The following is a 14,399-nucleotide window of genomic DNA, read 5'->3' on the forward strand; positions in this document are numbered from 1 at the left end:
AGAGATGGTCCAACTTTGTAATTACCGTAGTAATCCATGGCCATTGAAAATGTTTATTTGTAACAGTTCCTCATAACAAATTACAATATGACAAATATGGAAGAATCATGGTATTATATAATGAAAAAAGAATATTTCTTGGTAAAATAGTTTTCTCATTACTCCAATATTTCTTGCAACCTGATTAGTAATTTTAGTTAATTGCTGTTTCCAGTTAAATTGGGTGTCAATTGTGATTCCAAGAAAATGTGTATGTTGTTTTTCTTTAATCAATTTTTATTTTTAAATTATTATTCCCTCGGACGTGTCTTCTGTCACTTTCAAAATATAAAAAATTAGTTTTATCAATATTCAGCGATAGTTTTTCAGCCTTGAACCAATCTAAGACACACAGTAATTCCCTGTTAAGTTTTTCAAAAAGTGTATTAATATTTTTATGGGATAAAAAAATATTTGTATCATTAGCAAATAATATATATTTTAATAACTCATAGGAGTTTGGGATATCATTTACATAAATAAGGAAATGTAAGGGACCTAAAGTAGATCCTTGTGGTACCCCGCAGTTTACAGGCAATAAGTTAGAAGTATGTGAATTAAAATATGTAAACTGTTTTCTATTGTAAAGATAATTTGATAATAATAAAAGAGGGAGTCCTCTGATGCCATAATGTTCAAGTTTATGTTTTTAAATGGTATGATTAATAGTGTCGAAGGCTTTCGATAAATCCATAAAGACTCCAACTGTGTGTTTATTTTCAGATTTAGCAGAGGAGATTTTGTTGCAGATATCTAGTAATGCTAGTTCGGCTGAGTGTTCTTTATGGAAACCATACTAGGGTGAAGAATATCGTTAGTGTTTAAAAAATCAATGAGCCTAATATAGATTAACTTTTCATACACTTTAGAAAAGCATGAAAGAAGCGATATCGGACGATAATTAGATATAATGTGACAGTCCTTTTTTTTATGAATATGGATAATTTTAGCTATTTTAAGTGCTGTGGGAAAAATCCCAGTAAGAATAGATAAGTTAAAAATATGACAAAGTGGTCGAACTATAAATGGTGCTATTTGTTTAATCACACTAGCACTATTTATGTCATCATACCCGGTACTTTTACCAGATTTAAGTTCACTAATATTATTTCTTTTGGTGTAATTGGTGAGAAGAATATTGATTTGTCATTAGGCTTTGACATAAAGTCTGAATAATTTTTTGAAGATTAAGGGATTTCTATGTTAAAAATTTAAAATGTTTATTATTAAAATATACATAATAAACAAATTGGAAATTTCATTTCCATCCGTAAACTTTATATTATTTTTAAGAAAGAACAGGTTTTTCCTTATTTTTATTTTTACCCAATATTTCGTTTATATTTTTCATGTTTGCCTAATATTATCATTTTTATATAAATTAAATTTATTAGCATAATATTTCTGGCATGATATACGAATTAAATGTGTCAATTTATTACGATATTTTTTATATTTATTTTTAGCCGATATATTATTAGTTTTTAAGAATTGTTTATACAGTCTATTCCTGGTATTTATCGATTTTATTATGGCCGAAGTGATCCATGGTTTTCTTTCCTTTCTTCTATTTATTTTTTTTTTAGTTATTTGAATGTGACTGTCATAAGCATTGGAAAAATTACTAAAAAATATATCATAATATTAACATTAAAGACGTCGCCCCAGTCAGTTTCATTAAGTTGTATACCCAATTCAGAAATAGTTTTACTATTAATTTTCCTACAATAAATATATTTTTGTTCAGTATTCAAAATAATATCTTTTAATGTAAATATCGGAAAATATATAATAATATATATATATTTATAAATTAGTCAGGTGGTATGTAAATTTTCTTGTTATGGCGACATTTTAAATCAGTTCAGACCTTTTGTTTAACTAATTTCTTTTGTTTGCATTTAGAATACATAGCTTTTCATCAAGACAAAGACTACAACACCCATAAGCGGCGTTCTTAGTGGAGAAATATTTAATTACTTTCCATTTAATTGTAAACATTACGTCATTACTTTTCAAAGACCATACGTACTTTGAGAGCTCGGATTCTTTACTGTACATTTCTTTTTTGAAAGATTTCTTATGATTGTTAAACCTAGTTTTAAACTTCCCACCCGTCAAACTGATATATGTCTTAGTTTCGTTATTGGTTATCATTATTTCTATTGACAGTCGATTCTCTAAACTTTCATCAATGCAATAACGTACTCCCGCCCTGGCTAGTATCTGGGCTAGTAATTATATACAAGGCCCTTGTTGCCCTTACTATATAAGGAAGCGGCGCGAGTGATTTTTTTTTACTAGATGGGTGGGAGGAGAGTTTGCAGGCTTATGTACACAGCGTTAAAAGCTTCACAACATATATAAATAAATCCAGGCTATTACTCAATATTTTTTTACATCAAGTTTCTTCTTTAAGATGATTTGTGAAAATATGTTTTCAATCAATACAATGAATCAATGTACACTTATGTGGATAATGAAACAATGTAAAATTATAATTTTGATGGTAATGATATAATGATGATAGCAACGAGAGAATAAATACTCTCACCCGAACCATAAAAAATCCACCCTGGCTACGGGCCTGAATTGGCTATCGGACATAAGAAAGTTTAAACTTTTTAAGCTCTAAAAAAAGAGCTGAATATATTAAAAAACGATATTCAATACATAAAAAAAACCTCATATGCTCAAACTATAAGTAAGCTCGCAACCTATTCTCATAAAATTCATGAAACGTTGCGCAACTGTAAACAACATCATGGTAATATTTTGTTTGTAAGTTTTTGTGGAAAGCGATACACCAAAATGGCAGAAACCGTTCTGACAATAACGCCACAAGCAGATAACCAGAAAGTAAAAAAAAACAGTAGGCCTAAATTGACGTATTTAAGTTATCGAACATTTGGTTTTAAAAGGGCGGTTGGGTGATAGTTTGAATAAAAAGACAGGTTAGACTAAAAACAGCATAATGGCGGTGATATAATGATTTAAACAGAATCAAACCCCAACTCCCTATTTAGTAAACTAAAATGTGATGCATCAAGCTTGATGACAACATTCTCATTCTGATAAAAAAAATATGCAAAATTCATGAAACGTTGCGCAACTGTGAACGACATCATGGTAATATTTTGTTTGTAAGTTTTTGTGAAAAGCGGTACACCAAAATGGCAGAAACCGTTCTGACAATAACGCCACGAGCAGATAACCCTGGGCCGACCTAAAACACTGACTGTGAACAAAACTTTGGTTTTGAGTTTTTACAGTTAAGGCGGCTCTGGGCCGACGTAATAACTGTATATTTTAGGTTTTCATTTTCGTATATTTGTGTCTCCCTTTTCGTATATTTGGGTCTCCCTTTTCGTATATTTGGGTCTCCCTTTTCGTATATTTGGGTCTCCCTTTTCGTATATTTGGGTCTCCCTTTTCGTATATTTGAGGTCTCCCTTTTCGTATATTTGAGGTCTCCCTTTTCGTATAGTGGGGTCTCCCTTTTCGTATAGTGGGGTCTCCCTTTTTGTATAGTGGGGTCTCCCTTTTCGTATTGGGTCTCTGGTCTCTAGTTTCAAAACACCCCAATTTCCAAGCTCCTTTAGTCACAAATTTGGCAGTGACTATTTTTATCACTGTCTTTGATTGCATTGTCTTTTAACACCAACAACATATTTTTACTTCAATGTAGAACAAATGGGGCTGGGATTATTCTGGCTCTTCCAACATGACAGAACTTCAACTGCTTCTAGAGGAAGGTATAATGGTTAGAAGGACTAAGAAGCAGGTTCTGTCACAGCTACCATCCAAGTCAAGACAAGTTGTTATACTGGATCCAGCATTAGTTAACACTCATAGAAAGAGTTTGCAGATTTCATCAAAGGAAATATCTAAGGTGCATTAAGTTGAAAAAGCTTAAAGATGTATTGTCCCTTTGACTTATAATTTCAAAAAATATTTTAAAAAAGATTTTGAAAAAAAGTGGGTCATTTTGAAGTATCATAATAGTCGAAAAAAAAATCATTTTACAGACGTTTATTTGTTCAAAAAATAACTTTGACTTCCAGACAAAGTTTTCGATCATAAAACTTCCCAGCGATCTGTGTGAAAACACCAAACGTGACGATTTGTAAACAATCCTAATTAGCATATCATGCATGATGCATACTCATGGTTTGAAATCTTTGTTTACTTTCGCTCACGATGATTTTCCAGGCGAAATGTAATCAAACTAATTTACCTGTTAATTACGTAAACTTGTTTTTGGCTCGAATAACTTTAATATTACTTTGATATGGCCAATTTAAATTTAGAATATTTTGACCTTTATTTTTTGTGTTTCAAGGGACAATACATCTTTAAAATACATAGTAATGAATACTATAATTGTATTTTATTGAAAAAAAACTCAGTATTTTCAAAATACACAAGGAATATAATAGAAGCAACCTGTGGCTGAATTATGAATTATATTCAGTCCTGTAATATTAGTAAACAATGCAATCTATGTCTACACATGAAGTAAAGAATTATTATTATTCTTTACTCCATGGTCTACAAAGCCCCTTTCACACAGCTGTAAGACGGTAATATTGCGGTAATTCGAGAATGCCGGCCTATGTGTGAAAGGGTAAAAACCTATTTATGCCAGCTTCCGTTAGACCACCTCTGGACCTAGTAAAATTGCGGTAATATTACCGTCACGGTCGTAAGCCTGATCTGTGTGAAAGAGTCCACGATATAACGCCTGCTCACACAACGAAGCATTAACAAACCAAGGTTAAATTCGGGACATTTTCTGCCAATAATAATAAAAATAATACAGATGTTTGTCCAAAGATTATTTAACTTGCTGTAACGTACGTAAGCTTAGGCCCTAGTTAGCATAGTTCTGGCAGGAACATCCTCCGTGAGCCTGGTGCTAGCTTAACAGCTTCTGATAATTAAATTCCTGTCTATTTGTAGGCCTAATAGATTTTGTTTCTGTAGAATGGCGGAGTGGTGTTGGGCAAAAATATAGGTTTTATGCAGCGTAAATATTAAAAACCAATAAAACTAAACAACGGACACACAAATCAACATCAGCAAACATGTGCGCTCATGGCATGTTTCTTCAGCGGTGCCCGCAATTTTTTTTTCATAAAAAAGTGCGACCTCTATTTTATGAAGACAGTAATCTTTAAATATTGCGCCTTTTTCACTGTGGCCTTTCACCCAGTAATGTTACCTTCTGTGTGAATGGGTCTAGACCGGCAATAATACCAGCTTGCTTACTGGGATATTGCGCAATTCTATATGAAAAGGGCTCAAGAGAAATAAATTGTATGCAAGTATGGCATTTGTCCACTTCACCAAAGGAACAAATTATTCTGTACATCCAGACATAGAAGAAATTTTATATTAAGATGCAATAGTTACCTATCGACATTATTGAATGCTTTCATTACATACAGTAAATAGTTGCTTTCCGGTGAATTGCACTTTATATTATTCTTTGCTCAGAGTCTAGTAGCACCTGATGTAGAGTGATTTTTATAACCTTCATGAAACAGTCTGACATAAAATGTCTTTTGAAGAAACTATGAAATGAGTAAACTGTTAGCAGTCCTTGGCAGGACTAATTTTTTTAATGAATAATTATAAGTGATGGTATTGTTTTTTTCACTTTTAGAATGGAAATGATAGGTCAGCTCTGTTACAATACTTCAATGAAACGGGACTGGCCAAGATAAAGGCTATCAAGTAAGTATTAATACAATTGCACGTTTTACAAAAGTACTCTACTTTATAATATTGTACACACTTGTTTTGGGCTTTTTTAAGGGATTATGTTGTAGATTTGTTAGAGTGTGGCTGCAAGTTCTTGGTATTTGCTCATCATCAGACAGTGCTTGATATGTTATGCGATGTACTTACAGATAAGGTATGCTAAAATAAAAAAAATTACAAACAAAAAGAGTATGAGACTAGATTACATTAATATAATTGGTTATCCGCAATTGGCGTATAACCCCTTGTTATTATTGTCAGAATTGAAACTTAGCAAAAGTGTCATTTATATTATGCTCTAACTTTCTGTGAAAAAAAAAACGGCATGTTTCACAGATTGTTATGCACGCACGTGCGTTTAAAAATTTAAAATGCGAAAAATTCATTTTAAGCATATAAAAATTTCAACGCGAGTGCAAATTTTTACACACGCGCATGTAGCGGTAAAGACATTTTTTCCGCGTGAATTATGTTTTTCCAGCCTTTTCTATTAATTTTACCAACTTTTAAACAATTTCGACTTAAAATCATGTCATAGGAGCACTTCGACGTCATCATATGGCCAGTTGAATTATAAAAGTCGTATTTTCATATTTTGCATCATAGTTCATGACATTTAAAAGAGCGTGCATCCATAGTCTATGTATCCAAATTTCTTCAACACGTTAATATGTTGTTGCTCAGATAATTCCCTTCCAAAATTGCTATCTACGCGTTTCATTATAATGTTAAAAATTGGAATAAAAGGGGGGTCCCGTTATTTCCACCTATTCTGCACTGTATATAGTGTATACTGTATATACTTAGACACAAAATAAAAGGCACACTAACATTTTATTTTCTTCAGGTCACAATGGCATAATCGTTTTTCTGTGCGCAATATTCTACCGTATGACGTGCACGTGGCGGAACCTAACTCGTCCATAGTGACAAGTTCAAATCTAGTTTAAATTAGTTTTCTTTATCTATAAGAGAGAGTCTGTGGGTTTTTTTGTTATAAATTCTTCCTGGGAAGGTTTTAAACTACATTTGAACATTATCTGCCATCTTGGATCCAATATAGAGGCCAAAATAACCTACTTTTCTCCAATCTGTTTGTTTGTTGTGCAAATTGTTGTTTTTCTACGCATCCATTCACATGGGATATTAAAAATATACTGATAAGGTTTTAAAACGTTTGAAACCTGCCCTGAGATGAGTATCTTTGCTAGTAGTATAAAAAAATGTTAAAAAAATTACCAGCTAATGATTTTTTAATGAATTATTTAATAATTTTATATTGTACACTCTTTTATTATTGTAATATTACTTTCTATTATTATCATAATGTATTATTAATTCAGAAAATAAAACATATACGCATTGATGGATCAACAAATGTTGAAAAACGACAAGAGAATTGCCACACGTTCCAGAGTAACGAAGAATGTGTGGCGGCAGTATTATCAATTACTGCAGCCAATGCTGGTCTTACACTCACTGCTGCATCACTCGTCATTTTTGCTGAACTTTTCTGGAACCCTGGTGTAAGTTTACATAATGTTTTTAAAGTACTTAATTTCTTTCTTGCAACTCAACAGAGCTAAACGAAACTGAAAAGATCCAGTGTGTGAGCGCTTATGTTGACATGAAAATGATTGTTACTGTTACCAATACTTTGCTTGATGTGATTCAAAAGTTGAAAGAGTGCTTAGGTTGACATTAAAACTGATAGCAACTGCTATTGATTCAAAGTTTTCAATTGAAACTGAACTGCTTTTAGTGCCATGTCAACATAAGCCCACATTTAATTAATTCATACAGGTGCTTTTTGTTTTTAATGTTGTGTGTCACTACACCATGCCAATGTATATGTTGTACTGCTAAGGAAATTTACATTACTGTACTGTATATGGCAAACCTTACTTTACTAGTGTGTTGTTTTGATATACAAACTTTTGTCATTGTTAACACTATTTTCTTGTAGATCTTGATGCAAGCAGAGGATAGAGTACATCGCATTGGTCAGAAAGAGTCTGTCACAATACGCTATCTTGTTGCAAAGGACACAGCAGATGACTATATTTGGTAATGAGAATCACTGTACATTTTTGTTTTAATTAATAAACAGAAAATTGCCATTAGATTGAATACTGAATTTACTTGAGGTTAAATACAATATTTAGTTGCGCTTGAATATATAATTTATTAAATCTTGGGAATATAAATACATTTTAACCATATTGGTTTTCATTTCTGATAGGCCTCTAATACAGGAGAAGCTAAATGTTCTTGGAAAGGCAGGACTTTCAAAGGACAACTTTACAAATGCTGACACAACAAATTTCAAGGTAAATATTTCACTTTAAAAAAAATCATATTTAACCAATGCACATATCATTATACACCTAACAAGACTTTTTTTTTTGGTAGACAAGACCACCCTATTATTCAATTTTAGTTCCTATGCATGCAATGCAAAGAAACTCTTCTAATTACTCTAGTAGCTAGATCAACTTTCGTATACACTTTGAGGTCCAGAGAATTTGACTTTAGAAATTGGTTTAGGGTGGTCAAACAATCATTTTTGGCTTGGTTACACATTTTGAAAATGTGGCAAAAGGTCAAAAGGACAGGGTGAAAGGTTATAAGACCAAACACCAATAGTTCCTTAAATCTCGACAACCACTGGTAACAGTGAGGTAATTTTGGTCTCAAATTGATTAGAAGGTATATATTTATATTCAGTCTAATGCGAAATTTTAGTCAAAAATTACCGGAAATGTCATTTCTGACCTTTAACCCACAACCCAGGGCATGTACAGTAAGTATCGTAACTACTTGTCGTAGACACTTGAATTTGGTCTTAAATTGTTCAAAATTTACATTTTGTTATTTGTTACACATTTTGAAAAATGTTACAAAAGGTCAATAGTTATATAAACAAATATAAATAGGTACTTGTATCTCGAAAACCACTGGTCGCAGCAAGTCAATTTTGATCTTAAAATGTTCAGAAGGCATGCATTCATATTCAGTCTAATAGGGAGTTTTGGTAAAAAATTTTGACCCACATACCATAGCATCTTTATATCTCGGTAAGTACTGGACGTAGAAACTTAAATTTGGTATCAAATTGTTTATTCGGTGGAGGTTTTTATTTTTATTGGGTGTAATATGGTAACATGTATAATCAAATAAATACACCCTAGATATAAAAAATACAACACAATTAATATAATAATATATAAAATAACTGGATTAAACCTCCTATCTGGGTGCAAGTACAATCATGATATAAAAGGTATCACAGACAACTATAAAGACCAATACCATCATTTTAATCCAGACCTTTTTATTTTAATTGCCCCGTGTGGGATGATTAAAGAATTTTGAATTGAATTGAATTACATTGTCATCATTCCGTATGACACTGCATTTGACGGTTGCATTAATATTTTTGAATGTCATTGACAAATTATACACGTCTGTTCCCAGTGTAGATAATAAAACAATTATATATTTCTGGAGATTTATTATCAATACCACTAGAAACTTTGACATGTTTTAGGTACTGATGCATTGACAATAAAAGCATCAGAAGTGTATTTAAAATCATGTTATAAATCATGATAAAATCATACTACACACTAGTACACAAGGGTGTTTTCAGGTAAGCTGGAAATATTGTACAACAGTAATGAAACTAAGTATTGGCATTTAAAAATATGCAAAAGAATTGTTGACAAATTGATAGATGATAGAATGAAGATCCATATGAACAATGGGATGGAGTGCAATTGTGCTCATATAGTGTCTCAGGATAATGATGCGTCATTGTTTTATATCATTATACACTGGCACCTGGAGAGGATTCGTTAATGGAGCCTGTGACAGTGTCACTTTTATTCTAAAAAACAGAAACATTTGGTTACAAAAGCATAAAGAGGAAAACAAAGTACCTTTTATCAGTGAGAAACAAATTATTTATCATTATTAAAATTAGAGTTTGTATCAGGGGGATTACCACCTATCTGATAGGACAGTGATTAATTCACTATTGGTAATCCTTGGTCACATTGCCTAAAGACAAAAAAAAAAAGTATTTATTCGAATAAACACCTGCTTTGAATAAAAGCCTCCCTCAACTGGTGGTTGCCGAGATACAAGTACCTATTTATATTTGTTCTTAGCATCCTTGACCCTGACCATTTGACCTTTTGTAACATTTTTCAAAATGTGTAACAAGATGTATATTTCGAACAATTTAAGACCAAATTCAAGTGTCTACGACCAGTAGTTACAGAGATACATACATGCCCTGGGTTGAGGGTCAAAGGTCAGAAATGGCATTTCCGGTCATTTTTGACTAAAATGTCCCATTAGACAGAATATAAATGTATACTTTCTGATCAAGCTGTGACCAGTGGTTGTTGAGATTTAAGGGTCTATTGGTGTTTGGTCTTATAACCTTTCACCTGACCTTTGACCTTTCTCCACATTTTCAAAATGTGTAACCAAGCCAAAAATGATTGTTTGACCACCCTAAACCAAACCCCAAACCTCGAAAGTGCATACAAAAGTTGATCTAGCTACTAGAGTAAATCAATTTAGTGCGTGTTTGTGTATGTATGTGGTCAAACTATCAACGTTTTCTGACATTTTGTTTTTGCTTTGCTGTGGCGACGATGTGATACCTTCACGATTTTATAGCAGTTATTGATTTAAAAAAACCTAAATATAGTCTTCCACAGATTGATGAAAATAAAGACAACCCTAAAAAATTATGGAAAACCCTCAAACAGCTCGGATACGAGAAGAAATGTAAAACAAACACTAAAATCGTTCTCGATGACAATGGTAAACAAACTTTCTGTCCAAAAGGCGTTGCCTCTCGTTTTAATGAGTTTTTCACGAATGTTGCGTCAACACTCGTCAAAAAACTCCCAAAATGCATAGGTCTTTTCACCATGTCCACTAACGATCTTCTTAAATACTACGTTAAATTAAAAGGAAAAATGTTTAAGCTAGAGCCTGTTACCATAGAATTTGTTAAAACTCAACTCGAAAGCCTAAATGTAAACAAAAGCGTCGGTCTAGATAATATTCCCTCAAGATTCTTACGTGACGGTGCGATAATCTTGGCTGAACCGATAGCTCATATCATTAACCTTTCGTTTAAAACTAATTGTTTTCCTCATGATCTTAAAATTGCTAAAGTTACCCCTCTATTTAAGAAAAATACTAGAACAAATGTTGAGAATTATCGGCCGATTAGTATTCTGCCTACGGTATCTAAGATTCTTGAAAAATCTGTAGCTATACAAGTTGAAAGGTATCTTTCCAAAAATAATATACTTTATGCCTATCAATCCGGTTTTCGGCAGGCCCATTCAACTGAAAGCAACCTCATAAATCTCATCGACGGTTTAAAAAACAATAAGTCCAAAGGCCTTCTTACTGGAATGGTTCTAATTGACTTACAAAAAGCTTTCGATACCGTCGATCATGTGATTTTAATTAACAAGCTAAAATGCATGGGTTTTAAGTGTACTGACTGGTTTCAATCTTATCTCGCTAACCGCACACAAGTTGTCAGTGTGAATGGTACCTGCTCTGAACCTCTTATAGTTACTCATGGTGTACCGCAAGGTAGCATCTTGGGCCCTATTCTTTTTCTATGTTATTTAAATGATATTGCTTCTTGTATTGATTCTGATGTTCAATTATTGCTTTATGCTGATGATTCTACGATTCTGTATTCTCATCACGATGCCACCAAAATCGCTCATAAATTAAGTACTGTCCTAGCTAAGTGCCAGGACTGGTTAACTGAAAACAAATTATCTTTACATGTTGGCAAAACCGAAAGTATTATCTTTGGTAGCAGAGCGAAGCTTAACAAAGTAAAAGAGTTTTCTGTAGAATTAATGGGCCGTAGAATCAAAAGTACTAAGCAAGTTAAATATTTAGGTATTGATTTAGACCAATATGTATCATGTGATATCATTGCAACTAGTGTTATCAGTAAAGTTAAGTCAAGGTTGAAGTTTTTACATAGGCAAAGTTCGTGCTTGAATAAAAAATGTCGTAAACTATTAAGCACTGCTTTAATACAATGTACATTTGACTATTCTGCCTCGGCATGGTACGGCGGTGTCAATAAGAATCTTAAACATAAATTACAAACTGCCCAAAACAAGATGGCACGTTTCATTTTAAATGTTGGTCCGAGGTCTCACATAGGTGCCAAAGAGCTTTCCGATCTTGGGTTTCTTAATGTCAGCCTCAGAAATAAGTTTTTAAGATTAAATTATGTTCACAAAATTCGTTATAACTTTAATACGCCTTCTTTCCTTAAGGATAACTTTTTGTTAATTTCTGATCATCACAACCATTTCACCAGGGGTACAACATTTAATTTTGTCACTCCTAAGGCTACTGGCGTTAATGATACGACTTTTTATTTCTTAGGTATCCGTGACTGGAACAGGCTCCCCAATTCACTCAAATCAATACAAAATAATGCAACCTTCAAAATAAAACTTAAAGAATATTTTAATAATGAACAGCTTGGTATTTCAGTTTAATTAAGCTATTTTTAATATTGTTTTTTTGATGTTTTCTTGTCTTGTATGTATTTTCTTGTTTTTTCATTTTTACTGAGTCATACTTAACGATAATTGTACTAGGCCCAACCACTCACTTTTCAGTCATTACGGATTGGACCCCATTGGAAATAAGTTTACTTTTTTGTCGACTTAATGGGTTATCCAGGTATTCTTTTTATACATTGTATATTTTAACTTTTATGTATGAATATCAAATAAAATCAATCAATCAATTCCAATCGTATGTCTAATCACATGGCTATAAATCAAAAGCATAGATGTATACCACAGTGTTGAAGAACGACGTACGACGGCCCATGACGTTTCAGCCCCGAGACGATTCAGCCCACTTATATTTATCAGCTTTGATATGTATTTTATAAGAATAAATAAACCTCTTTTTCCAAAAAGATTTTGGGGTAGTACTGCTAGGGATAATGATGCAATAAAGCAAAACTTTTGACCATCTGACTAAAACATTGCCGAAATCGAGCAATACTGAGGTCATTTTTTAGTCACGCGAACGATGTAAACAAATTACACCCTCTGTTGACCGCTTGGCGAATGCCTGAATAACAAAGTTTTTGAAATAATAATTGTATTATATATATATATATATCAATAAATTATGTTATTAAATGGTAGTTCTAACAGCTTTAAAAATGTGATAAATACCACAAAAAATGTATCAATCAATTGCATGGGGTCTGGTTATAAAAATGCAGACAGCTTATATCAATTGCTGTTTAGTTTATTTGTTTACTTGTTTTATAGCGTACCTATCTTTAACGAGAATCTAGACCAAGATCTCCAATTTGGATGTGGAATTTAGAACAATCATGATCAGCCTAGTCTTGTGTTGTGCGTGTAACAAAAATTAATGCGCAAAATGAAATTGCACTACTCACATATAATGCATTGCACTCTTGTTGACGTAATTAAGAAGTTCAATATAATTTTTACTGGATATCATGTGACCCACAATCCTCCAATCAAATGACAGAAATCTACTTAGTCTTTAGTCAGTTGGAAGTGGAAGTATATTGATAATGTGGAGCTGTCAGGTTATTGAATAAGCTAATAATAATAACTAGAGGCTTTTCTTGCTTTGTGTTTTTGCAGGATCCAAGACAAAGGGATATTTTATCATATTTCGAACAGGCCTTCATCGAGGAAGATCCAGATGATGACACACTGAAATGTATCACTGAAATGGAAGATGAGGCAAATTCTCAACAAGAAAGTACAAATGATGATGATTTATCAGCCGATACAAAGTGTGTTTATATAAATGAGAATAAAAACATCTCAGCAAATCATAAACGCAAAGCATCTCAGAATGTGGACATATATGAAAATGTAGTTAAGGCTGCACATGGTATGACAGACTCTAAACAGAAGAAACTAAAAAGTTCCTGATTGATGTTTTGGTGTCAATACAAGAAACTCAATGATATTGTATGAATTTTGTGTTTATTGGATATTGGTAAAGATACAGTAAATAAAATGTCCACTAATTCTAATTGATTTCAAATTTTTTTAAATGTATGTGTTCTGTAAACATTGCAGGTTAAAACTTCTACTGAAATGGAACAGTGTTTATTAAACAGCGTCACTAGGAAAGTGTGGTTTGGTACTTAACTGAAGCACTTATGCAATCAGCATCAGACAGCGGGGTGGATTGCTAATCCTACCATAATCAAATTTTGTTTTTATATCCAGAATGGGGAAAACAACTTTTTTTACAATTATTAATTTTATTTCTGGGAAGCCACTATATTACAGTACCATCAAATTACTGGATTCACGAATATACATTTGTACAAAAAGGTTACATTCAATACAGGTCAATGTTTGGAACTCAAACAAGGCAGGAAATATACAAAAGATGCAAATACAGATGTTCCTCCATTATTACTCAAGTATTTACATTCATCCCATGATCTATTAACCCTGGCATTCCATATTGCATAACTACACAACACGCCAGGGCCATGGTTTTCT

General features: G+C 32.6%; 1 protein-coding gene across 5 annotated transcripts in view; it reads left to right on the top strand.

The window, feature by feature from the left end:
- The window catches only part of LOC144840155 (SWI/SNF-related matrix-associated actin-dependent regulator of chromatin subfamily A-like protein 1), a 219,655-nt gene that overhangs the window by 20,418 nt on the left and 184,838 nt on the right, over positions 1–14,399 (top strand). For 4 of the 5 annotated variants that reach the window (XM_078695861.1, XM_078695859.1, XM_078695864.1 and 1 more), the window contains 7 exons: positions 3,728–3,931; positions 5,708–5,778; positions 5,860–5,959; positions 7,149–7,331; positions 7,772–7,872; positions 8,048–8,135; positions 13,518–13,918. In XM_078695861.1, coding sequence (XP_078551987.1) covers positions 3,728–3,931; positions 5,708–5,778; positions 5,860–5,959; positions 7,149–7,331; positions 7,772–7,872; positions 8,048–8,135; positions 13,518–13,814 — 1,044 coding nt within the window. In that variant the 3' untranslated portion in view covers positions 13,815–13,918. Of the gene's footprint in view, positions 1–3,727; positions 3,932–5,707; positions 5,779–5,859; positions 5,960–7,148; positions 7,332–7,771; positions 7,873–8,047; positions 8,136–13,517; positions 13,919–14,399 lie in introns of those variants that run through there. The other variant, XM_078695863.1, reaches the window with a different exon arrangement.

The sequence above is a fragment of the Antedon bifida genome, chromosome 4 (assembly GCF_963402885.1).
Source record: "Antedon bifida chromosome 4, ecAntBifi1.1, whole genome shotgun sequence".
NCBI lineage: Eukaryota > Metazoa > Echinodermata > Crinoidea > Comatulida > Antedonidae > Antedon > Antedon bifida.